Here is a 26,780-nt window from a genome sequence, read left to right on the forward strand (position 1 = left end):
CTATTATAGAATACCCCGGTCATCCTAACGGTCATCCATCCGCAGGACATGGGGACATTTTGTGGCACGGACAACGCCGACGTCGAGGACTGGCTTATGATGTATGAGTGAGTATGCGACAACAGGTGAGATCCAACAATGATGCTAGCAAACCTCATATTTTATCTGAGAGGAACTGCGAAGCAATGGTACGATACACAGGAAGCTGAGCTAACGAGCTGGGATGTCTGCAAAGACAAAATGCGAGACCTGTTTGTCAGACCTGTCGGTCGTCAGCTGACAGCAAAAAAAGAACTTGCATGCCGCGTTGAGATGTCCACAGAATCCTATGTCGTGTACATACAGTATGTGCTGGCCCTCTGTCACAAGGCTGATAACAACATGACCGAGGCAGACAAGATTGGTCACATACTAAAAGGTATTGCAGACGATGCCTTAAATCTCCTAATGTGTAAGAATTGTGCCACTGCGGATGCAATTATAAAGGAGTACCGGCGCTTCGAACAAGTGAAGGGCCGCCGCATCACTCAAACTTTTGACAGATTGCCCAATACCGCCGCGACATCTTGCGAAGACCCGCTGTAGTTCGTTCAGCCGACGGGACCGAATGATATAACGCGCATTGTTCGCCGTGAGCTTTGGCCCCGGCTCCAGTTCATTCCGACTGTCAGGATAGCGTGCCTGCTATATCCCTTATAAAAGCGGTCGTTCAGGAGGAAATAGCAAGTTTGGGCTTTCCATCTCTCTGCTCGGTCCGCCATACAAACACCTACCAGATTTCTCCGGCCACTCGCTCCCACACGCAAAGCTTTCTGCCACTCCGTCGCAACCCAGCTGCCTGGCACACAGTGGATGATAGACCCATCTGTTTTAATTGTTCTGGTATTGGACACGTCGCCCGTCATTGCCGCAACCACTGGTCGTCACCTCCTCAGTGGTCGTCTCCGAGTCACTACCGCTAAGTGCCAGACATTCATACTTTCTCGCCCTATACGCCGACTAGGAACATCTATGCCAACAGTGCTCCAACAAAGATACAGCCGCTCCCTGTCACCGCAAGGTCGTAGGTCCCGCTCGCCTCTCGTTCACCGCTTTTCGTCCCCGTCTGCAACCGGTTGCTTCAGTTCGGGAAACTAGGCGGTGCAGCTCCCGGAGGTGAAGCTGCAACTCCGACCCGGCCCACAAATCCTCTGTTGACCCTGCCTACGTGTGGAAACCTACTGGACATTGAAGTTGATGGCGTTCCTGTTACATCACTTGTTGACACAGGAGTGAAGCTTTCAGTTATGAACGCTGCTCTCCGCTGAAGGCTCAAAAAGGTTCTGACGCCTGCCGTACCGTGCACTGTGCGAGTCGCCGATGGGAGTACTTCACTTGTTCTTGGAATGTGCACAGCACGTGCGACCATTGGGGGCCATTATACCTTTGTTTTATTTATCGTCCTTGAGCACTGTCCGCACGACCTAATTCTCGGCCTCGACTTCCTTTCGAAACACTCTGCCCAAATTGACTGCTCCGCAGGTGTTGTACAGTTGTACGCTTCCTGCCGATGCAACAACTTGTGCTTCACACTGTTTATGTTCTGCTGAGTTTGCAAGGCTGTCTCCACGGACCGCGAGAAAACCGCCTTTGTCACATTAGATGATCTGTACCAATTTAATGTCATGCCCTTTAGATTATGCAATGCGCCAGCTACATTCGAGCGAATGATGGACTCTCTTTGCACAGCTTGAAGTGGTTACATGCCTCTGTTACCTCGACGATGTGATTGTGTTTTCGCCGAACTTTGAGAGCTTCCTGTGGCGCCTCATGACCATACTCTCCGTGTTTCGCAGGGCTGGCCTTCAGCTAAACTCCTCCCAGTGCCATTTTGGTTGCCGTGAAATTAACATGCTCGGCCATCTCATAAATGCCGCCAGAATCCAACCTGATCCACAGAAAGCTCACGCCATGCGAAATTTTCCTGTACCTTGTTCAACAAACGTAGACATGTCCGTAGTTTTCTGAACTTATGGTCTTATTTCCGGCGATTTGGGAAAAAATTTGCTGACATCGCTCACCCTCTCACTGACCTTCTTAAAAAACATGTCTCTTTCTCTTGGGGACCACTGCAGGAGAAACCCTTCTCTACCCTGATTGAGCGGCTTACAACTTCCCTGATTCTGTCACACTTTGACCCTTCTGCACCCACTGAAGTAAGAACTGACGTGAGTGGTCATGGCATCGGCGCTGTCCTCGCTCGGCATCAACAGGGCCAAGACCGTGCCATCGCTTATGCCAGCCACCTTCTTTCCACGTCCGAGCAAAATTACTCCCTTACTGAGAGGGAATGTCTTGCGCTCATATAGGCGGTCGCGAAATTTCGAGCGTACCTTTTCACTTGGAGCTTCTGCATCGTAACCGATTATCAGGCAGTCTACTGGCTCTCCTCTTTGAAGGACCCAACTGGATGACTTGTACGTTGAGCATTGCGTCTACAAGACTATACATATTCTATTATGTATAAGTCAGGGCGCCTGCATACAGACGCTGACTGCCTGTCCCGCAATCCCTTGCATCAACTGGACAATATCGATGCAGACTCGGACATCAGTATTCTGTCCCCCTTCGGGTTCCTCCATTTCGGCAACGAACAACGCCAAGATCCTGTTCTTTGAACACTTGTGGAACGCCTAAGCTCCTCGCCCAATGACCCGTCCATCCGGATGTTCACCTTGCGTGATGGAATTTTATACCATCGTAGCGTTAGTCCTGATGGCCCGGAGCTCCTCCTAGTCGTTTCCAAGCACCTTCGACTGGCCGTGCTCCAGCAACTCCACGACGCTCCTACTGCTGGACATCTGGGCATCACTCGTACTTACTACCGCCTGCGGCGGCGCTTCTTCTGGCCCGGCCTTTATCGCCCTGTGTGCCGTCATGTCGCTTCTTGCGACCTGTGTCAGTGCCAGAAGACGCCTGCTATGCCTCCTGCTGGTTTGCTTCAACCAATTGATATCCCTACAGAGCCCTTCTTCTGTGTGGGCCTCGACCTCCTTGGCCCCTTTACAATTTCCATCAAAGGAAACAAATGGATTGCTGTAGCAACAGATTATGCCACCAGATATGCCATCGCACGAGCGATACCAACCAGCTGCGCTACAGATGTCTCCGACTTCTTACTATGCGACGTCATCCTGCACCACGGCGCCCCTTGCCAGTTACTCACGGATCGCAGTCGCTACTTTCTATCGAAGGTCCTCGATGATCTGCTCCGCTCCTGTTCTACAGAACACCACTTTGCTACCGCGTACCACCCTCAAACGAACGGCCTCACTGAGCGACTCAGCCGCACACTGACAGAAATGCTGGCCATGTACGTTTGCGATGATCACTGCGACTGGGACGTCGCTTTACCATACGTCACTTTCGCATACAACTCATTGCGTCACGACACTGCCTACCACTACCGACTACCATCTGACTACCATCAACCGATTTCAGATTCCAGTTCATGCAACTGCAACAGAAATATGCTAGTGAACGTGAAGTAAACAGACGCAGTATCTCATCTGCTGTCGAGTGCCTGAAGTGTCTGGCATGAGAAAAGGAGTGAAACCAGCACACAGAATAAAAAAAAAGAAAAAACCAAGGCCGGTACAATGTGGCGATACCTTCCGCTCTATTCTATGCCACTCTTATCATTTACTGTTCATGCCCAGCTGATTCTTTTGATAATGCAGGCAGAATGCCACTCTGACTGCTGATGAAGCATGAAAAGGAATCGCACTGGCATAGAATTGTTACACTATCCTGGCCTAGCACATGCTCAACATACCTAGGCAAAGCATTGCACATACCTTCAACAAGGCCCTTGATTTCGACAATGTTGGGGTGCCTGAGGCTCTTCATGATCTCAATTTCTCGCTGCAGGTCCCGCAGGCCAGACTCGGTCTGAAAGGACTCGAGCAAGGATGTCTTGCGCATGCACTTGACAGCCACCATCTCCTCTTGTAGGCCGGCCCATTTCTTGAGGGAAGCTGCATACACCTCACCGAAAAAGCCCTGCGCACAAAAGTTGTTGGCCACATCATGGATTCAATTAGCAGCACAATATGCACCTCATTTGCATTAATATAATGTGAGACCTCCTTTGTGTATGTGTGTATGCATTTGTGAAATAACCAGCTCAAGAGAGTGTGTCAAAATACATTTGAAACCACACTTCAAATGTTACTCAAAATTATGCAATGATAATTCTCCTGTGTCACTTTATCTGAAAAGCCTGCACAAAAGTGTTTGCCCATCAAAATTTATTAAAAAAGTATCAGAAAGATATCCCATACATATCTGCACTTGATTCAGTTCCATGACTATCCTATTCATATTCAATTTAGCCTGAAACATCAGCATAACCCCATTATAAAGACGTTATCCTACAACAGAGCTACGCACCTACCACAAAGCCAACCTACGTTCCCCAGAGAACTAGGTGAACATGGTTTGTCTGTATTTTATATGCTATGCACCATTAATGAAAACTTTACAAGAGGGCTGCATGAATATTCTGGCATCCAGCTTGCTAGCACTGCAGAGTGCCGTGTTGGTCCCACATTGGTAACGAATATGGCTGCGCATCTGCCCTTCACAGAAATTCAATTTTTCCGCTAACTGTGTCCCGGTAAACTTCCGACACCAAGAGATCACGCTTACACACCATCAGCACAATGAAGTGTGTGCGCTTGTTGAGAAAGTTGATGCTCCACTTTCTCATTAAGCCTGCCTGACTTACCTGGCCAAGTGGCTTCCCTTTTATCAGCTGCTGACTGTCAATGACCCACGGTGAACCAGACTCTTCTACCAGGGGCGATGTGTTGCCAAATGAAATGACGTTGTCTGCACTGAACGTGGGAAAAGAGCAGGGGCAGTGGCACAAAATAAGAGGTGCTATTGCAAATCTACAGCACAGTGGCTACAGTACGAGCAAATTCTTTTGCCTGTTATAGTCGTCCACTGTACAGCTAAAAAGACTTCTCTACCTCTCTCTCCCTTCTTGATTTTGTGCACTTTGGTTACACATGAGTGAACTATGTACGGAGTGAGTAACAGTTCCCTGCCAAAACTATGCGAACATTATCAAGAGATCAGTTCAATATACTCAACTTTATTTTACACTCAATATTTTGCTCCCTGTACACTCACTATGATGTAATATGGTTGACTCATACACACAAATACTGCCCAATGCCTCAAAACATACAGAGGCTATCAAAGGACAAAGGTACTAAGAAAAAAATTTACATCTTGAACTCTGATTGTGATCACAGCTTTGTCATCCCGGATAATGGGCTGCAAAACAACTGCTGTTAATTTAACAACAGATTCAAAAACTAAAAGCAAAAATAACAAACTGCAGGGGTATGCAAATACTGAATAGTAGATTTCGAATCTAATATTGAATCGCATCAAGAAAAAGAAAAAAAAACAAGTATCAAATCGGATGTCAAATATCAAAACATTTTTCACAAAAATTAATGCTGGAAAGCTTTGGGGAAGAAAATACAGTGCCGCCGCACATTCTCGGGAGCCTCCTAGCATTGCATAACAAGAAAGCAGCAGGATATCAGTGACTTAGGTACATAAAAACCAAGATATACAGTATTTACTTAAGCGAACCCCAAATTAGTACACCAGCACTGATTACAGCTCTGTTCTAGTATATGAAGGTCGGAATTTTTTTATTTATAAATAGAATTTCTGTTCAACCAACTGCATTTTTTTCCTCTAAAACTAATAAATTAGTGACGTTCTGTTGCCAATGAGGCTGTCAGTTTAGTAGTGGACCTGTGCTTTAAGGCAATCCTTTATATATTGCACAGAAAGCAAGCACGAAATTAGTATGCCATCACTGATTACAGCCCAGTTCTAGTGTATTAAGGTCCAGGAAATATCTTCTTTTATCAATAGAATTGCTGTTCAAGCAACTGCTTTTTTCCTCTGAAACTAATTAATTATGACGTTCTGTTGACCTGAATACCAATGAGGTTCTCAGTTTAATAGAGGACCTGTGTTTTGCAGCAATCTTTTATTTCTTGCATAGAAAGCTGTGCTTTGCAGTTTTTCTCCAAAATACACTAGAGCTATCCCAGCTTTAAGACAGGTGGGTTAATGTCACGCCGATCTTTGTGACAGACGAAAGGGTTGTGCATCCCATGACTCAATCACTGCTCTGCACATGATCGAGTCGTATTTCAGTGATGACAAAGACGCTCCATAATGCACACATGTGACACTGCGCACGTCTCCACACAGAACATATACAATATTTTAAAAAAAAACAAATAGTAGATACTAAATTTGCGAATCAAATTATTAAAATTTTCACTATTCAATTGGATGCGGTGATATTTGAGTATTCGCACACCCCTAAAGAAGTGATATTTGACAACTTACTTCTCCTCCAAGCTGACCAAGCTCTCCACATCAATGCATGTTCCTATGTCCGACTGGAGCGTCACCTCTGACTGAACTGTTGATGTAGAGCAGCTCGAAAGGTTGTCATAGCTAACTTCCGATGAGTGCAATCGGAAAGGATTCTTGCCCCACTTGAATCCGCGCCTTTGTGAAAGAGCCTCATTCGCTGAGGTGGCAGACAATCCGATGGGGGCATGGTGCTGCCTAATAGTTTCTAGTCTCCGATTTGTCTCCACGGACGCAAAAGACGGTGATGTTGTTTTCCCCAGCATAGGACTTGCTGGGTCTGCAGACAGCCCAGTTGGTGAAGAGGCTTGAGGGTAGACCGAGGCGTACGAATGACTTCTCCTAGAGTTGTACACTGGGGCAATAAAAAGAAGAGAAAGGACCACATCAAATTACAGAAATCTCTCATTAACAGTGAGCACAAGCATTTCAGGAAAGCAAGATAGTTTCGTTTTTTACATAAATTCTCATTGTTGCAAGTGATCAGCACTGACGAATGAGAGGGTGGAGCTAACGTTTCTACAAAGGGGCTTGTCTTTATCAGGGCGCCCTCACGGAGATGAGTTCTCATGCTGAAATGTTAGCTCCAGCCTGAGATATCTCTTATTCGACAGCAGTTGATCACTTTCAAGTCCTCATCTTCCTGCAAACTTTTGTCTTGCTCATATTGCAAGTAGAGACATATAGTATGCAATGCAGTGCAACAGTGAGCCCTGAGACAGTTTATGGCACTTTGTTTTCTTAGATTTCTGGCAGGGTCACAACATATACTTGCAATGCATCTGAAAATCAAAATGCAGCCATAGTACCATAATCAAAAATTAAATTTGTGACATAACAAATGCCCAATGTGCAACATGGTTGAAAGTAACACATATTCGGTCAGATGTTATGCTCTTCTAAATAACTGAGAGAAAGAAGCAACATGATGCATTATGGACTTTGGTACTTTTGTCCACTTGCACCCCTAAGCAGTGTCTCTTCCTGAAAACCTGCAGCTAATGTGGACTGTTGTGCAGTTGTGGAATAACCTAGCTTGCCCATCGGTCAAGCCATAAAATGGGCTACTGCACTGAAATTGGCAGGGGCCGTCAGGCTTAATAAATATGACAGTGTCAAGAAAACACTTGTAAAGACTTCATCTTCCATTCTTCCCTTTTTTCTTTCTTGTTTTTTTTTTTTCAGACTTTCCCTGCCTGCATACAACCCAGGTATATAGCAAAGGGTGCCGCTCCCACTCTCCATAGAAAAACTTCCTCTGCATTGGCAATAACTAGTGGCTCTGGGAACACTGTTCATCTAAGTGTTATCGGTTGTCTGTCTGCTCACCTTAGTACAACAAAGGCTTAGTGAGTGCTGGAGTTAGCAAGGGCTAAAGAAGCAACCAAATGGAGCATATTATGGACCATATTTTCAACACACTTTCTGCATGGCACAATCTGGCATCCAACTACGCTGGTGATCTGGCTTGTTCATCTTACCCTGGGCAACAAGCAGTAAATATTGTGAAGATGTGTTTTATAGTTAATGGGGGAAGCAGATACATAACAGTATGCATTTTGGCCAATAGAATAGCGCCACCTTCAGGCGTACACCAGATGCTACACAGAAAATGTGTTGAATTATATGTTCCATGTGGTCGCCAATGCAGCCTCGACAAATCTATGGTCCTTGATAAGACCACTGGCGATGAGAAGCTCAGCTCTTCAGCCAATGATGAATATCACATGACACTACAGGCAACTAACCAACCATAATGCTTCAGCTGGAAGGACCACTGCTCCACTACCACTACCTCACTGCTACTGATAAAGCATGCAATTAACACCACTATATAATCTTAATCATCTCCTCCTTTTCCTCTTATGTTCACAGCAGGGCAAGTGTCTCTGCCCGAGATTTCCAACTATACTGCTGTCTTGCATCAGCCAATCCATCCTATTGCTTGCGAATTTCCTAATTCAAACACAAGCCTCTGTCATTCACTATTGCATTTCTTTCCCTAGTTGCCAATTCTCTTGATTGACCACCAGCTATCTACCCTACATATTACATGGCTTGCCCAACCTTCTTTTTAGCATCAACTAAAATGTGCCACATTATGCTAATTATGAACAACTTGCTCTCGATGCTTTCCTTTGTGTGGTGTTATTTCACTGCTTGCTTACACGGATGTCAGAGGGAGGCTATGTTTCTTGCTCCATGCTTTCATCCACAGCTGCGATTGTCAGGAAAAAAAAAAGTGAGGAGGTGTGGTTACCCTCATAAAATATTTGATTGATGTCTCGCATGACGGTCTGTGGCTGCGGCCGACTGTCCGGGTCCAACGACCAGCACTCTTGCAGCAGCAGCCGGATCCCCTCATGTGTGTCAACTGGAATTGGCAATCTCTCCCCTTCCTTATACCTCCTTGTTGCCTAGAATTGAAGCAATGATTATGACCCTACATGAAAATTAGCATTTAGAACATTTTTCTCAAGTATGCCCTACAGACTTCTATATACACCTTGATTTCATTCACTTAAAAAAATTATTATTAAATATAAAAGAAACATGCACATTTCATGCACCTCGATGGTGTTCTTGCATTTCATTATCTAGTCCCAGGTGAAAATTCTGCCACTGGTCTTCAAGTGCTTTACACTGGGATAATCTACTCTGCAGTAGTCCCAGTTGCAACAAACTGGTATGCTAATGGTTTGAACTAGTACCAGTAGAAGGCTACTGGTCTTCAACTGAAATTGAGCTAGTTTTAAATTGGTTCCAGTAGATAGCTACTGGTCACAACTAGAAAGGCATGTAGAGATACATATAGAAGTTTACACACTAGACATCATTGTGCATACCTCGCAATAAACAAATATTTCAAGGCCTGTGGCCAGTTCACTGGCAGCTACTGCTCTCAGTCTGGCATGAACAGGCCAGCTAGTACTGAATAAAATAATTGAACTGGAACCAGTAGCAACCCCAGTTGCAAATTTTCATCTGGGTACTTACGCTAAAGTTGCTGTTCATAAAGCCCATTAGGTCTAATGCTTTTGTCAGATCAAAAATATAAAACACCACTTTCAATCGGTCTTTCTAGCTTCACTAAGTGTCCCGTCAGCATCATGGTACTAAAACAAAACTGTTATCTGGAAGTTATGACAGTAGTGATTGGTAGGGGCACAGACATTTAAGACTGAAGAACACTAGCAATATTGCTAAATGCTGTCTGACAAAAAAAAAGCAATTTCTAGCATGTTTTTTAACTTTTCATTCAATCAATAAATCACTACAACTTGGGAAAAGCAAGAACAGGATCCAAAATCCGAAGAAGCAATATGTCGAAGCATCTTTTACAGTTGACATGAACACAATACTGCCATGCGATGCATTAATACTAATGGAGATTGAACAATGTTCGCGTAAGGGTACCTAAATCCATGGTTTTCAACAACGTCTTGAGTTATCTTTGATGGTTTGGTGCCAAAGCCCCACACATAGATCAAAAAAGCACAGCGCATACAAAGCTACTGGCACTATACGCACTCTGCAAACATCGCATATCGCTTTGAAGATGAGGCCCGTGCGGGCAGGCACTTTGGCCATGTTGCAGATTGCTTTTAAGACACAAGAGTGCCGGAAACGCGTTTACTACGGCATCCGTAATTAGGCGTCCGTAATTAGGCGTCTACTACGGCGGCCGTAGTAGACGCCACAGTTGTCTCCACTCTGTACGGAGTGACGGGCGAGGAGGACACTGAGACCGGATAAGAACGCCCCTCCTCCCTCGCCTGACCCCCCTTGCCTCGCGCGCCACAGGAGAGCGCACACATCAGGGCCGCGTTCCTCGCTCGTGCACGCGAGATTGAACCGCATTTGCCGGCTCACCCTCACATGCTTTCACACATGCGGAACCTCACGGCAGCGACATAAATGTGGCTGGAGGCCCATGTAATTGCTGTCGCAATAAAAGTGAGTTAAACCAACATGCTTCAATGATGACAGATTACTCCAGACGGGAGTTGCCATAAAAAGTGTTCCAGCAACCATTTGTGAATGACAACAATGCCTAGTGGCTACCACTTGTGGTGACACTTAGGTAGTCTGTCTTTCTGGCAAATGAGCGAGTTAGGATGAAATTAAGTCACATTGTGGTGTTCAATGTCGCAAACACACAAGGACTATGATACAAGCTGTACAGGAGGGGAGGGGGGGGGGGGGGGGCTCCAGATTAATTTTAACCCCCTGGTGATATTTATGATGCACTTAAATCTAAATGCACAAGCATTTTTTTTTTTCTGCATTCTGCCTCCGTCAGAATGTGACCATGACGATCAGGAATTGAACCCTCGACTTCATGCTAAGCAGCAAACTGCTACGGCCAATGAGCCAGCGTGAAGGGCAAGTGAATCAATTGTATAGTGAAAATATTAGTTTTCCAGTTGTACTGTAACTGGACATACAACACTAGCATTCATAAATGAACATCTGCTGAAAAGCATTGAAACTGTTGAACAGTGAACCATATCTCCAAAAATGTTTGACAGCATCACAACAGCGAACACTAACAAAATGCCACATCACCTCTGTGATAGGGACTCCTGCCATTGGTGGCTCCCCATAACTGAATATCTCCCACAGGGTTGTTCCAAAGGCCCAAGTATCAGCCTTGATGGACGATTTAGCCATGTTAAGGTTGTTGTAGAACTCGGGTGGGATCCAATGTATGCTGCAAAAAGAACGACCGAGGATAAGCCTTCACCCTGCAGCCAAAGAACCACTACTGTAACCAGAAACCCAGATCAAGCACAAGCCCAGCTTACTCCTCATTCACGTAGACAAGCAGTCCTGGGTCAGAAAGCTTGACATAGAATGCATTGGCCTCGTGCTGAGAGACGAGAATATTTCGGCACCTGATCTTGCCATGGACACAGCCTTGCTCTTCCTAGGAAGAATGTCGAATAAAAGAAAGAAAGAAGAAGCATTATGTACACAATAAGGACACAATGTTCTTGAAATAATTCCACCGAAACCTTCTAGTATAGGATGTGGCAACGCTCTCAGTGAGATGCCTACAAACTGTTTACAACTTCACGCATTTGCAGATGAGATAAAGTTCTAATGAGGGCAAAAGGCCTGAAATGCAATTTATTAGACTGGCAAGCACTTGAAGAATAAACAAAGCCAACTATATAAGTATCTTTGGTGAAAGACACACTACCAGTAGAACCACCTCGTCCTTGTGAGATCTCTATCAGTGCGTATGTTAACATTGCCACTACTGAAACTTTGTCAGTAGTTTGGCATGCAAGACACATTGAAGTAGTAGTAGAATAGACAACAGGCACATGCATGATTGTGCCACTTGCTGATGCACCAAAGGGATCACAGCAGCACCAGAGTCAGACACAGCAGGGACGCTGATGACCAATGACTGCCACAAGAAAGAATGTCCCTAGCTATCAATTTCCATAAGATGGAACAACAAAACCAGTCTCGTCGACCTTGCAAATCTATCCAAAAACGGGATGCCAGTATTCATTGCAGTTTTTGTCTGACTGCAGGTGAATGCACTCCTTTTGTGACATGCATGCTTGACAGTGATGAAGGGGGCAAGTAGCTGCAGGATGACCTAGCTTTGCAATAGTATGCAGGAATTGGCTCTATCCAAATGCTATTTTCATTGTGTCGTGTCTTGTACATCAACACTGTCAAACATCTAGACAGATGAGCAGTTTGCTGCTCTTAACAGTGCAATGCAAGGAAGACAAATGATCACCAGGACTGATGGGGCTAAAAGTAAAGCAAAATTTGTTTTTGCATACCTGAAAGGAAAGCAGGCAAAAAGCATAAGAACCGTAGCATGTACAAGATAATATGCATTAGTATCAGTGATAACAGTGGGAATGAAACGAGACTACACACCCAAGTCTGGATTACACTTCAAGGCAGCTCAACATTAACACTTTCCTGTTTGCACCTATTCCCATCAATAGACCATTATTAATGGTTGCAAACTCATAGTTTGCCGCTTTCCGAGCACTCTTGGACAACTAATGGCAGCTAACGGGTTATTTAGCAACTATTTAGTCAGTTTCGTTTTTCGGAATTCTTCTTCTGGCACGTGCAGAATTTCACAGCGCATCCAGAGAAGAGCATGGCCAGCGCGATGACCACTTGTACCATATATACCATATAGGTCGCACCCGTGTAACGACCACAAAAAAATTTTGAAGGAAGCAATAGTGTTCACTACGCCGATGCGTCACGTGCACATCAGTGAATTTTTGTGCGTTGTGTACTTCCGCAAGCCGCTACTAGACGGCGAGAGCAGCACGTTCACCTCTGAGTCGATGGTACATCCAGGGGTCCGCAGTGTGCACAAGTCGCCGGCTGCACCAGCACCATTTTGACCAAAAGGTCTGGTACCGCGTAAGGGCAACATCTTATCAAAATTGTGGAAAAAAGAGTGCAGTCCTTACACGAGTCTATACAGTAGTTTACAAAATAGCATCGGCATCTTAGCCACTGAAATGCTGCATTTCTACCCATTCAAATGAATTTACATAAGATCTTTTGGACTCTGAAAGCAGCACTGACACGGAAGATAACTTCCGTTTGCCAGATTTCCGAACAGAGTTTTGCTTTCTTCGCTAAACTGCTTCAAAGCTGGCATGTGCCGATATAAAGATAGTCTGCGTGTTCTAAAGGTTTCGTTTCTTATCTGCAGGGTGTTAAAAACCTTCGTTCGGGATCATTTGCTAGCTGCCAAGCAGCGAGACAAGTTTCGCTAGAAAAGACGGCTGGGAGTTGACCTAGGCATTGTGCTAAGGCTAGTCACTAGGGTTAATGTTTCCTTTTATATCCCACAAAATTTGTTACGTAGAAAGATTATTTTTACTGGAATATTGCACAGCTTTCTTGTGTTGAAAATGTATCTATTCTGAAAAATTTTTAAAGAGTTTTCTGTTCAAAGCAACAATGACATATTTAGATATCTTCTTCTTTCTACAAAACTTCTGCGTGGATATTTCTTTTTTTTTTTGTCAAATGCTTTTTAATAAACATGTTGTTTTGGAATAATATTAGCATTAAAAGAAAATTTATTCTACTTCAATTTGATACTATACACTTTAGTATCAAACATGCCCAGTGATAGGAAAAAAAAAATCTGTGTGCTATTATACTACCCGACAACTGGTGCTTTTCTCGCAGGCAGGAAAGTGTTAACAACGTTTTACTGCAGTGAAAGCTGGCAGCCTAAACACCATTCGACCAACACTGCACCACAGCACAGGACATTGATACCAAAGGAACACACAGGCTGTGAGACAGACCATAGTGTTGGGCTTCCAATTAATTTAGTCACCTAGGTTTCTTTAATGTCCACCTAAATACAAGTGCACAAGCGTTTCTGCATTCCGCCCCCATTGAAATGCAGCCACCGTGGCTGGAAATTAAACGTCACGCACAGGAGCAGAAATGCCACCGCCACACAACACAGCTACCACGGTGGATGACCTCCCACTAACAATGCTGATGGTTACCAACTGGTGATTAGGTCAGGGCCACTGGGCAACTTTGAGAAAGACACAAGGAGCGGGAAATTACATAACCTTATTGGCAAGCCGTGCCTTTTAGTAAGGTGGTAAATCCATAGCTCACCAAGTACCAGAGGGCACGGGCAAGCCCCTTCGCCGCTTCAACCAAGTCAACGGCTTGAAGTTGCGACCTGTGCTGACGCAGATAGGCATCCAGGGAGCCCAGAGGCAGGAACTCGCACACCAGGCCAAAACTGCCCGAGTGCACCATGCCGAGGGAGTTCACAATGGCTTCACATTGCCAGAACAGCATCCGGTCACACTGCACCATGAACTCCTGTGCACAGGGACAAAGGAATGGCAGCTGGTGTGTTCATATACGCTCCATTGTAAAAAACAATCTACTACTCTGCCACATAAAAAGACAATGTAAAAGGGCACTTTGCCAGCCCAAAAGAGTTGCCAGAAAATTGACTTTGCTGGCAAAATACAGGCAGCAGCGGGGTTGGTGAACATTTACATTTAGCTATGCTGCTAGTGACATATCACTATTATACTGGAAACATAAACCAAAATACCAGCACTGGTACTGACATGCTGTGACGCTGTGTTCAAGCAGAGCATGGCAAACTCTTTTTGTAACAAGTGGCCATGTTATACTAGTCCACTAGAATAAAGGTGTTTGCAATGATATAATCATTGAAAAAACAATTTTGCCAATGAAACTACATAATCAAAATAGCAATCGGGTATACATTTTATTTATTTATTTATTGAATACTGCGGACACGTGGTCCAAGCAGGGAGGGCGACATATGGTACATACAAAGAAAATCAGATTGACAAAACAAACAGAACAATGAAAAACAAGATTAGGAAGTAGATTCAATTTATACAATTCCATTCGGTTACAGTTCGAGGAAAAAAAGAAAACTTATATGTGTTTGTCCTTGCAAAGTAAGGGGTTAATGCATCATGTCTGCGGTGGCGTGTAGTTCTGGTCGATAACTGCGATAAATGTTCAGATGGGTCAAGGGATAAATTGTTAGTGTGAAGTAGCTTAAGGAATTCAAGTCTCTGTTTTTTTCTTCCAAGTTCGAGTGGTTCAAGGTTGTTAATTTTCATAAGTTCGGTGGGGGAATCACATCTGGAAAATTTGTTAAATATAAATCTGACCGCTTTTCTCTGAATTCTCTCAAGGCTATTGATATTAGTTTTTGTGTATGGATCCCAAACTATGCAAGCATATTCGAGCTTAAGTCTAATTAGGGAGATGTAGCATAGCATTTTAACGTTAGGTGGGGCTTTCTTAAGTTTGTGTCTCAGCAGGCATAGTTTTCTGAAGGCTGAAGCGCAGCCTTGGCCTGAAGACATGGCCTGAAGACAAAAAAAAATTATGGGGTTTTACGTGCCAAACCCACTTTCTGATTATGAGGCACGCCGTAGTGGAGGACTCCGGAAATTTCGACCACCTGGGGTTCTTTAACGTGCACCTAAATCAAAGTACATGGGTGTTTTCGCATTTCACCCCCACCGAAATGCGGCCACCATGGCCGGGATTCGATCCCGCGACCTCTTGCTCAGCAGCCCAACACCATAGCCACTGAGCAACCACGGCAGGTGGCCTGAAGACAACGCACAAGCGAATGGGAACAAAGATCCTCATCAGCAGTTGTAACCATTTTACCCTTATTTGTCCTTGTTTGTTTGTGCACCACAGTTTTCAGGTAATTCTGCCTATTTTTGTGTCCATCAATATTTCACTAATATGAGAACATTCTGCAATGTTAACACATTTTTGTTGTTACAAGGGAACAGTGCAGGGGAAAAATAGATGAAGAGAGGCATTAAGAAGACACACACAGCACTGTATGCGTCTTCTCTGTGCCTTTCTTCGACTTCATCAGATTTCTGCACTGTTCAACCCCTATAACGATGAACAACCAACAAGCTCAAGTGAAAACTCTGCTCAACATTTTCATTTTACACCATGTGACAAGCTATTACCATCAATGGTGCTGGTTCCATTGATATTTCTGATTTCATCCATACATGTTGGGCAAAATTTGACTAATCATTTGGGATGTCAAGGCACTGAAAATTTCTGTCCTGTTCGCCAAAACATCAAGGTGCCCAGTTGGCAACTAAAAACTAGCTGGAAGTTTCACCCACCTTGAGATGGCTATCTTCAAGGTGGGGTTTCAGAGCTTTGACAGCAACCTCTCGGTACTGGTTGCGTTCCCGGTGCAGAAACGCCCGCCGCACCACGGTGAACTTGCCCGGCAGCTCGTCTTTGCGATTCTCTGTGAAGACCAGTGCCCCTGAGTGGATGCATTCGCGAGGCTCTCGCTTCAGAGCAGACTTTTCCACGTCGAGAGATGGTGGGCGGCACAAAAGTAGCTGCGTTTTGTCTGCAAAGAGGAAAGAAAGATTAACTTAAGTATCATCGCAATAAGTGGATGTTTCAAGACTCTCCAAATGAGGATATACGGGATACTAGTAGTTTACAAAGTTTAGATGATCTTAAGTGGCACAAGTGAAGCTGGCAGCTGCAACGTTATCATTATGAGGATGTTCTCATAGTGGCAGGGAGGCTGGGAGCCTCAGGCCTATTTCAGATGTCAGGAGTTCCCAAATGTACTCGTCTCATGGGCACTGTTCTTGTTTCGCAGATGCTAAAATCAATGCCTAAGCTGACTCATACCCCATTTAAATGCTTCTTACACAACCGAAATGTTGACATCCTGTTTCTTTTAACACAACGTGAGCCTTCGAGCAAGACTTTTCAACTCTGGCCTATTCAAAGAATAAGCACCAGAAATCGCTGGATGTACATGCTCAATTTGAATTAAATTGACTTTGGCTAACCTCACCTGTCTTTTATTGCCAAAAACAAAAACAAAAAGTGTTCTGTATGGAATAGCAGTGTGCAATAAAGCTGCCCAGATTACTAAGGTAACCCCCATAGGGACAAGGTATGAATCTACAATCTCATAAATGAGGAAGGGCAATTCGCACAACAGAATTGTGCACAGAGAAACATAAATTATCTGCAGAAAACAGCTGGCAGATATTGTGTTGTTTTTTTTGTATATAGTATGAGTAAAAAGAAGGCCTCACTCAATGGTAACAGTCTTCAAGGAGCACCAGAAAGTCATGACTATTGTTAATCCATGATTAGGATGGTGAAAGGCCCAAGTGACATATATAAAGGAAAGCCTTACAGAGAAACACGTTCACAGGAGAGAGGTTTCGAGGTTAGAAGTTAAGCGAGGCAAGTCCAAGTGTTAAACAGAGTCAGTGAGGAGATGCACGTTTTTCTCACCATATTCAGACGGAGGCACACAGTATCCCAGCTCTACATCAAGGGTCGGGCGAATAGCCTCACTGATCAGCTTTGCGAGTGTTGGATAAATGCCATCTTCCGGTGCAGATTCATCCAGTGCAAAGCGCCCATCCTTGAGCTGTACAATGCGCAGGGTCTCAGGTGCCGCATTCTTTCCCAGAAAATCCAGTCGATACTCCCGGTAGACAGACGAGCTCTGCCGAATCAGGTACCAGCCTGCTTCATGCCCTCCTTTCTCCTGCAGCTTCTGGTAGGCAAACTTGGCTCTATGATGAAAAGCAATGATGTTAGCACTATCGAAGTGCACTGTATTTACAAGTAGAGAGAAACGAAATTATTGAACTGAAACTGCGAAAATAATGCTTTCTTTTTTATTTATTTTTTTGCAACCTAAGTCTATGGGTTGAAACTGTAAGATACAGTCGAATCTTGATAATGCGAACTCGAAGGAGCCCGAAAATTTGTTCCGAGTTAAAAGGAGGACTTGTTCTTGAAGTGCTCCTGCAGCATAACACGATGCACAAACGGTGCGAGTTGTGAAATATAACGGCACAAAAGCACACAGCGAGCGAGGACCATGAAACTGCCCACGCTGGCCAATGTTCGCTTCCCGATAATGGCATTAAACGAAAGTTCAGGGAATGGGCTAAGCTGGCACTGGGCTGGCACAAAGGCTCACGCACGTGGAGATCATCGAAGCTGAGGGAGTCACGAGGAAGTTGAAAGGCAGGATGAGGGGAGCGCAGTTGCGAGGAGGGGCGGGAGGGAAGCGGATTTGGTTTCACTTCAGCTTGATCTGCCACTTAAGCCCCCTTACTGCCACATTAAATGCCACGGCACAGTTGCCGAGGCCTGACTAGGCCACCGCCACTGCTTCCCTCTGTGTGCTCGCATGCTTTTTCCTTCGTCTACAGAGAGATCGGCGCTACGTTTACGTTCTTCGGCCTGCGTTCTTAACGTGTCATCTCTTGCAAAGATGATGAAGTCATTGCCACTGATCATAATCATGTTGGTGTGCTCTCTTCTGTTGCGGCATCGTCACTTGCAAAAGATAAGGAGAATGAGGTACTGGGTTTTGCCTTCGTGTCCTTGTATTTAGGGTCCATGTTGTTGTGGAGAATCGGACGTGATGCACTGTCTCCAACAACCTTTCTATCAGGACATCACAGTTTAGACTCGACATTGTAAAGTATGTCAGAGTGCAGTATGTTCAAATTAACCATTGTAAATGCTTGTGCCTTTGAATTACTGGATGTTTTCGCCCATTGGAATACAGTCGAACCTACTTACAGTAAAAGCTCGTTAATTCAGAACACGAAATTTCGGATAATTCGAAGTAGCCACTACAGTGCGTCCAGCAATGTATTGAAAGCAATATGTAACACATCCCGTTAATTCATACTGAAGTCCACACCGCCACTAATAATTCGAACTCTGTGACATCATGGATGGAGAGAGTGCTAGGCACGTTGGCGTGGCTGGCAACGCTGCACGGGCCACGCAGCTTTGCTTTTTTCATCTGCGACCCTTTGTTTAAACATGACTGAAGAGCGACGCATTTGCACCTGGCCAGGCATGGCCAATGTTTATGTTGCAGGTCACTTCTTTCTCATGAGGTTCCACATAAAGCTCATGGGCGATACAATCATCACCGTGCGCCGTATGCTGTATGTGTGAGTGAAAGCGTGCAAGGGTGAGCCGGCAAACGCAGCTCAATCTTGCGTGCGCGAGCGAGGAAGGCGGAGTGGATGCGTGCCCTCTCCTGTCGAGCGCGAGGCACGGGGGTGAGGCAAAGGGAGGGAGAAAGAGGGGAGGGGGGATGTTCTTCTCCGGCGGCTGCTGCTTACGGCGCGGCCATGCGGGCACCGTATCATGAAAGTGATCTCCAATGTGGCTAAAGCGCACGCCCGCAAGGGCCTCATCTTCAAAGCGCTTTGCGATGTTTGCAGAGTGCGCATAGTGCCGGCAACTTTGTATGTGATGTGCTTTTTATGTTTCGTTCACGTTGAAACGAGAGCTGTACAAAAGTCAATTTGCTCGTTGCTACTGCCACGATTCCTCACGCCAGCATTTTTCAGCAAGTTTCCACGGTCATCACGCGAGATGTGTTCATGTTTACCTGTGCACACGTGACACTGTACTTGTTAATTTACTTAGTAATTCTATGTTTACAAATTTATATGGCCAATAAAACTACTATCCTTACTTCGTATAGCTATATGAAGTAATCCATACCTCGTCGCAATGAACACGTGGATGGAGTAAGAGCAATCTCGACGTCGGGCATGTCGGACCATGTTGGCTGCATCCGGTTACGTTGGCTGCACCAGTGCTTCGAAGTATAGATGTTCCCGCCAATGTGACGTAGCGTGTGTGTGCACGTGCTCACACCACATCGGACTATATACATGCCCTAGCCGAGTGATTTTTTTTCTGACTTTCGTTAGTTTGAATTTCGTATAATTAGAATATTTGTAGCATACCGTGGAATTCAAATTAACGAGCTTTTACTGTACAACAATATTCAAGTGCGATGAAAATTCCATTTTTATAACCGATAATTCTTATAACCGGGTTGCATTAAAAAAAGAAATCGATTTGTGGGATGGCGTAGCTGTTCTGAGAAAACTATAATGGTGGGAAAGGCAGCTGTCCTCCCCACCACCTACCTCCATCTGGCTTCTGATTGTGTTGATTCGTTGAAAAACCATTTAGCTTTGCTTCCTGTGCGCTCCGATCACGTGTTGTTAATAAGCCACGGCTGTCAGCGTTCATGAATGGCACTGCTATAACAATTGCAAAGAGGGATCACAGGCGGCAAGCGAAATACAAGCTCCGCCGAGGCATCTCTTTGCTGGCCCCAAAAGGCGCCTTTTACAACATGCGGGAAGGTTGCCGCGGCAGCATCCCGGCTTGAGAAATCCAGAGTAAATGATGGGACGTGATCACCACAAACATCTCGCCACGAACTTCCCACTGGCTTGTACGAGAAAACCGCATGTCTGTCAGCCTTGCTTGATTTACGCAAAGATTGCCAACATCCTTCTCCAAGGCATCCAGGTGCTCCAAATAGTGAAGCGGAAGGTTCCTCACGAAAACGAGCCCATGAGGGACTGAATCATCTATTGGACCTCCCGCAGGGACAATGTTGAGGTAGTTTGCCCTACCACGTTAGCACTGCCATCGTGGCCGTCACAGTTACTATCCGACGCAAGCATGGTCACCACGATCGTCTCATCGGTTAGAAGCATTTAATTTCCAAATCTATAGCGTTCACCGACAACGTTGAGCATTGCTGATGATCACCGGGCGGGTCAGCCATCTTCCGCTTCAGTGGCGAGTTAAACGAAGCTGAGAAACAATGTCGCCAGGAATGACTTCAACATGATGAACAAAGACAAGCATGAGCGACTTAATCCATTAGCAGAATTGTGCAGAATAAGGACCATAGCATAGAGAAAGATGTTGGTCATGGAATAAATAACCAACTGTGAGGGCGCAGCGAACGATGTGGAAACAGCGCCGGCAGCGTTGTCAGTGCAGTTGGCACGGTCCATTCATGTTTCGGAAGGTGGCACGGTGCAAAGCCATGGGCACAGCCCATTTGTGTTCGGAGGGGTGCAAGGGTGACGGGAGAGATGCGCTCGAGGCCAGCGTGCATCTCTCATGGAGAGAAGCACACGGCAGCAGTTGGGGTGGCAAGCGATCACGAAGCGGATCGCATTTCACTTTTTCCTTTTTCTTTTCAAGAATTTCACGTTCAATTACCTTTTGGCACAGACACCCAGCAGCCAGACTTCATCGTTATAACCAATAATGCGGCGTGGGGACATTGTAGTAAGCGGGTTATTGCCCCATAGAAAACATACAAAAGTTGACGGCACAGCACCTTTTCATTGTTGTAACTGATATATTGTTAAAACTGGTATAGTTATAAGTGGGTTCAACTGTACACATAACTTTGATGTGACCACAGCATTAGTTTGAATAAACTGGAAGTTCAAATTAAGTGTGTTCGAATTAATGATATTTGACTGTATATGGCAGTGATTGTAGAGGAAACCCGTGCAGTTAAGAAACAATAGAATTTGTCTTTGATGAAGCTCCAGCAGCTCATGACATTTATTTTACCCATTTCAAGTACATTACGCTACAAAATACATCTAAGAAAATGAGCTTGGAGGGAAGAAATGTGTATGCTTAACCAGTTTCAGTCATGTGTTAAACTCTTTCCAACACATGAAAACATTCGTTCCAGCCAGATGTTGGGAAGTGCTTGATATGCACATGTGCGCTGGTTTTTTGTTGGTGTTTATTGCAGTACCTTTCAGGCATTTATTAAGTTACAGATAATTTTCACAGTTGCTTTTCACGGCACAAAGCACTCGAAGCATGGCAATGTTTTCTTTGGTTCTGACTGTGCCGAACGTGCAGAACACATTATGAAATGCCTGAGATGGGGAAAGCAGATGGTGCGAAGGTGTGTATCCTCAAAACTTGTAAACCATTTCTACACTACAAGGGGTGCCGCAGTCCACCTACTGTTATCAGGGGGCTTAGGGCCTATTATTGCATTTCAATTAAGATTCCAACCGCGTCAAAGAGATCAACAGAACCCACAAGAGCACTCCCGTAAACATGAAGCCCGCTGCCACGCCAGCCAAGGTGGCATGCGCTCGCTTTAATAAATCGCCGCGCGACCATGGCCCAAGAAATGCCTTCCTGCAGACTATGGCATTCTAGCACGCTTAGAGCTGTCGAAGCGCAGCACAGACGTCATGAGTGCTCAAGCAGACAAATTCCAAAACCACTCTTCGCATGCATTTTACAGAAACCAATTGCCTGAGCTTAGTGAATCTGAAAATGATTTTAATGCAGAGGAGAAATATATTATGCCTTCAAATGACCGACAAACATCCTTGGATCAGAGAACTGAAAAAGAATGATGGTGAGGACCATGTAGAAGACAGTTCCTGTAATGATCACCCACAACGTGATGCTAGATACAGACTGTGCACTAAAGAACAGCCTCAGGAATAAAGAAAGTTTTCTGAAATTACTTACTTACAACATGTTCACTCACACGAGTGCACTTCCTGCACAGAGTCCAAATTGCATGAAATAGTTTGTGACCAGATAAACCACAGATGGGTAAATACTAATCACCGCAAAGCATTAAAGAGCCAATAAGTTCTCTTCTACAAAGCATAATCATCACAATCCAATTCTTTTAAGCAATGTTAATGTACAAAATATAACCAAGGGAAAGGAAGATTGCTAGTGGTTTGTCTCTATAGTTGTGCAAGTTAGTGTCATTGATTCATGCTTCAGGCAAAACTAAAATTTGCTTTTCAATCTAAAAGTTAAAGAAAAAAGGAACTGCTCACCCCACTGGTCCATGGCACCTCATTGCTCGAAGCATGGTCAATGATGGTGTTGGCAGGTTGATACATAAATTCACTGTCCATTTCTCCGTTAACCGATAATATCCATCGAGGAGGGACACAAAGGAGTGCATCTGGCTGATGCTGTCAAATCTGAGGTTCTGAGTAGAAAATGGCATGACTTCAGATGTCAGCCATGAAAACTGCATACAATGGCAGCTGGCCCAATCTGTTAGCCATACTATATACTCTCATTCACATGCCTTGCCATGTAAAAATTAATTATTACTACATTCCATGATGAGCAATCTGATTTCTGAGGCAGTTGTCAAGTGATTACACGTGTAAATTAGCATTTTCTCACAAGCGTACCTAATGTTTATTGTCCCCATAGAACGTTACTCAGCTAAGGAATACCTAAATGCAGTCATCCTATTGCCTAAGGTGGCCTCACTTTCCCATAGTGTTAAACATTCGCTTCACAGTCCATATGCACTGAAATGAAGAGCACTCATAATGGATCAATTATGCACGAGACAATAAAGAGCAAAACTGACGTGAGCTTAGCCTGGTGAAGTATACTTATACGACTCAACTTCTATTTTTATGTCAGAAAAACAGTATTTATTAGTGGAGAAAATAAGAGGCAATGTTTTTCCATTATGAGTTTCATGCTTGCATCGCAGCACCAGTACATTAGTATGACATCACACCTTTCATTTAAATTTTTGCACATTTGAACCGTTTCTGTTCAGAATGTCCACAAAACTCACTAAGTTGATTCTTTGGTTCCTTCAGAGCACATTGTAATCTGTGTACAACTGTATATCAATGAACTACCACATTTACTCACATAATATTCACACTCACATTAACACAAAGCTAGCAGCCCACCCACAACCCAATTTACAAGTTTAGAAGCTATCAGCCTGATGCACCATTCTTACCTGAGGTATGCCATTTTGACGGCTGATTTCAACAGTGCAATTGGATGGAACCATGTTCACAAAGCAGAGATCACTGATGGAGCAGATTTGTGTCCATGTTATGTTCTAAAATACAAAAAAAATATCTTTTTTTCTTTCTTTCTTTTTCCGAGATTGCAGACAGGCAAATGATGGTTAAAACCCAGTTACGGCAGATATCAAGAAGAAGATGCAAGGTTACGCAGTTTAAATATTACGACAAGCTGCAGCATTCTAGCATTTTATGCCATGACTAGGCATATAAAGTCGTATAATAAGCATATTCATGGTGTATGACTATGCTTATGCTATGACAGCATAACACCACACCTGGCATTGGATAATTCTGCATACTATAAAGAAAGCAGTAAAGAACCTAAACATGTATGTGGCAAATGCAAAAAGCTTTAAACACTGGTCTCCAAAGAAGAATGCACCATTTGTGGGAAGCTAGGACCAGCCTTACCATAATTGCAAATTCAATTCAATTCTCTTTATTTACCAGAAAATATTCTGGCTGGACTCCTGGGCTTAAGGCTGCAAGAAAACAACTTCATGGGGCCCAGGAGACCATACATACACGGCGACATGTGACAGGTAAACTGATAAGTGACGTTTGAAAGCATCAGACACGAAAGTTATTTACACAGATAGTACAATATCATTATATATTAATTAAGAATGTGCACTCCCACTAGGAAAAAAAGAAAGAAAAAGAAAACAATGCATTTGTGTTGCAATGCAAAACAAATTTCAAACAAAAATTCAGTAAACTAACAAAGCACAATTTTACCATAATCGTAACACTAATTTTACCTACAGAAAGAAATGGTAACACCACTAATACAAGAACTAACCACAACAGTATAAAATAATGTAAGTTATATCGATACCAATTAACAAAACAATAATACATAAGGCATCAGAAACCAGAGAAACCTGTTTTGTAGAACAAAGTCCATTAATAATGAAGACCCTATTTTAATTTATACTTGAATGAATAAATAAATTAGCAGTTCAAAAATATTTCTCGTAATATATTTACCGTGGGTTTGTCTAAGTCATGATGTTTATTTAGAATAAATTGAAGGTGATGTTTCAAAGACTGGTGTTTATAGTCGGTACGAAAACAGGGTATAAGCCACCTCCCACATCACGAGTACATGTATTCATATCATGACTTGCGCTGCAGAAATGCAGTAGCCTGAATGAGGTGTGTCAATGCAGAAGAGCAGATGTAAAATGAACGCAGGACACGAAACTCGTACATATCTTGAACTTTAATTATTCTATGAGTGCAAAAGTATGTGGAGGATGGAGGTGAATAACCAATGTTTGCAATGTGACGGACATCTCTCTTTTGTATAAGCAGTATTCTACTTATATTACGCTGAGTTGTGGTAAGCCAAACCAAACTGCAGTAGTTTATGTGCGATTGAAATAGTTCATGATATATTCTAACTTTTATTTGTGTGGGGAGAATTTTTCGGAAACGCGATAAAACTCCCACAGTTATAAAAAGTTTCTTACACATACATTATTTATGTGACAATTCCAACTTAGATGAGATTAAAATGTTACACCAAGGATCTTGTGTTCATTAACAATGTCGTTTTCTGTTCTGCGCCCATAATATCTTGTTTAAAATTTAATGACTAGTTTCTAGCTCTGAAAATTATTACCTTTGTTTTCCCGGGGTTAATCTTAAGTTTGCTTAATAGCGACCATGATTTAATGTTACCTAATAATCTAATACGTTTTCCTGCCAAATCATATGAATTTTTACCAGACAGCAAGACTGTGGCATCATCAGCATATATTATAAATTTCAATGCCTTGTCAATGTTTACAATGTAATTTATAAAGGCATTAAAAAGAAGTGGGCCTAATCAGCAGTGAAGATGAGCGACAGTTTCCTAGGCACACGCTGTGTGATCTATCTGTTCAATATGATTTAACTAAAGTCAGACATCTCTGCGTGGAGCACATAATTAGCCGTACGGTGAACTAGCCCTGTATGTGATAGATAAACTAAAGCCAGAGGATTGTCCCAAACGCCATACATTTCTAGCTTATATAATAGCACATTGTGGTCAAGTTGATCAAAAGCTTTAGTGAAATCCATGAACAAACCTAATGTATAGAGCTTGTTGTCAATGTTTTCTAAAATGAATTCTTTGAGCCTTAACAAAGATAACTCTGTAGACCCTCCTTTCTGGAAACCAAACTGGGAATCACTGATATCACTTTTATCGAAAAAAATTGAGAACCGGAAATGCAACATTTTCTCAATACCTTTAGCAAATACTGGTATAATCGATATTGGGCGATAGTTTCCCAGCATGTTTTTGTCAAAGCCTTTATACAGAACGGATACGCGAGAGCGCTTCATTTGACGTGGAAATTCTTCGGACTCCACTGCTAAATTAAATGTATAAACAAGTACTGGGGCAACGTAATCTAAAACAAATTTCATAGGTCTTATCTGTTAGTCATGCATAGTCTAGCATGGCCTAGCAACAGTACAGTTAGCATTTTTGGTAATGGTACCCTCCTACAAACTGTTCACTAGAGAGAGTAAGAATACCACATATATTCTGTAACAAGCAAGCTAGATGTCTGTAGTACTTCATTACAAAGTGTCCTGGTAAAAGGGAGAAACCTGTACGATCCCTTTGCCACACAGAAAAAGACAGTCGTTTGTACTGCCTTGCAACCTAAAACCAATTTGCTTTCATCAGAGTAACCCATCCAGAGGGAATGCCTCTCTACAATTTGTCACCATGCATTACGTATAGATTTCTGAACAACTTGGCTTGAAGATTAAGAAGTGAAAGGCTAGCCATGCATGTGCCAAGGGCACAACACGACAAGGATACTGCTGCGGAAAAAAAAAAGTCGCAGATATCCAGTAGCATTATAAAGTGTGGTGTTTTATGCACCCGCTAAGTTCAAGGACTGCTTCATCAGTGACAATGCCTAAACCAGCATATTTCAAGCTTTGTTGCATGGGGCCCTTGAAGTTCTTGAGAACAATGAAGGGGTGCAGCAGGGTACTCAAGATTCATGAAGCTGGCAAGTATCATTGATCATAAAAGCAATA

General features: G+C 43.7%; 1 protein-coding gene across 1 annotated transcript in view; it reads right to left on the reverse strand.

Annotated features, from left to right (window-relative positions):
* LOC126541730 (tyrosine-protein kinase JAK2-like) overlaps positions 1 to 26,780 on the reverse strand; it is a 56,252-nt gene that overhangs the window by 19,334 nt on the left and 10,138 nt on the right. The window contains exons 6-16 of the mRNA XM_055077042.2: positions 23,660 to 23,764; positions 22,716 to 22,873; positions 17,308 to 17,594; positions 16,155 to 16,393; positions 14,107 to 14,319; positions 11,265 to 11,386; positions 11,026 to 11,170; positions 8,717 to 8,873; positions 6,430 to 6,811; positions 4,769 to 4,877; positions 3,837 to 4,041 (exon numbers count right to left, since the gene is read on the reverse strand). Coding sequence (XP_054933017.2) covers positions 3,837 to 4,041; positions 4,769 to 4,877; positions 6,430 to 6,811; positions 8,717 to 8,873; positions 11,026 to 11,170; positions 11,265 to 11,386; positions 14,107 to 14,319; positions 16,155 to 16,393; positions 17,308 to 17,594; positions 22,716 to 22,873; positions 23,660 to 23,764 — 2,122 coding nt within the window. The remainder of the gene's footprint in view (positions 1 to 3,836; positions 4,042 to 4,768; positions 4,878 to 6,429; positions 6,812 to 8,716; positions 8,874 to 11,025; positions 11,171 to 11,264; positions 11,387 to 14,106; positions 14,320 to 16,154; positions 16,394 to 17,307; positions 17,595 to 22,715; positions 22,874 to 23,659; positions 23,765 to 26,780) is intronic.

Source organism: Dermacentor andersoni, chromosome 2 (genome assembly GCF_023375885.2).
Source record: "Dermacentor andersoni chromosome 2, qqDerAnde1_hic_scaffold, whole genome shotgun sequence".
In the NCBI taxonomy this organism is placed as follows: Eukaryota; Metazoa; Arthropoda; class Arachnida; order Ixodida; family Ixodidae; genus Dermacentor; species Dermacentor andersoni.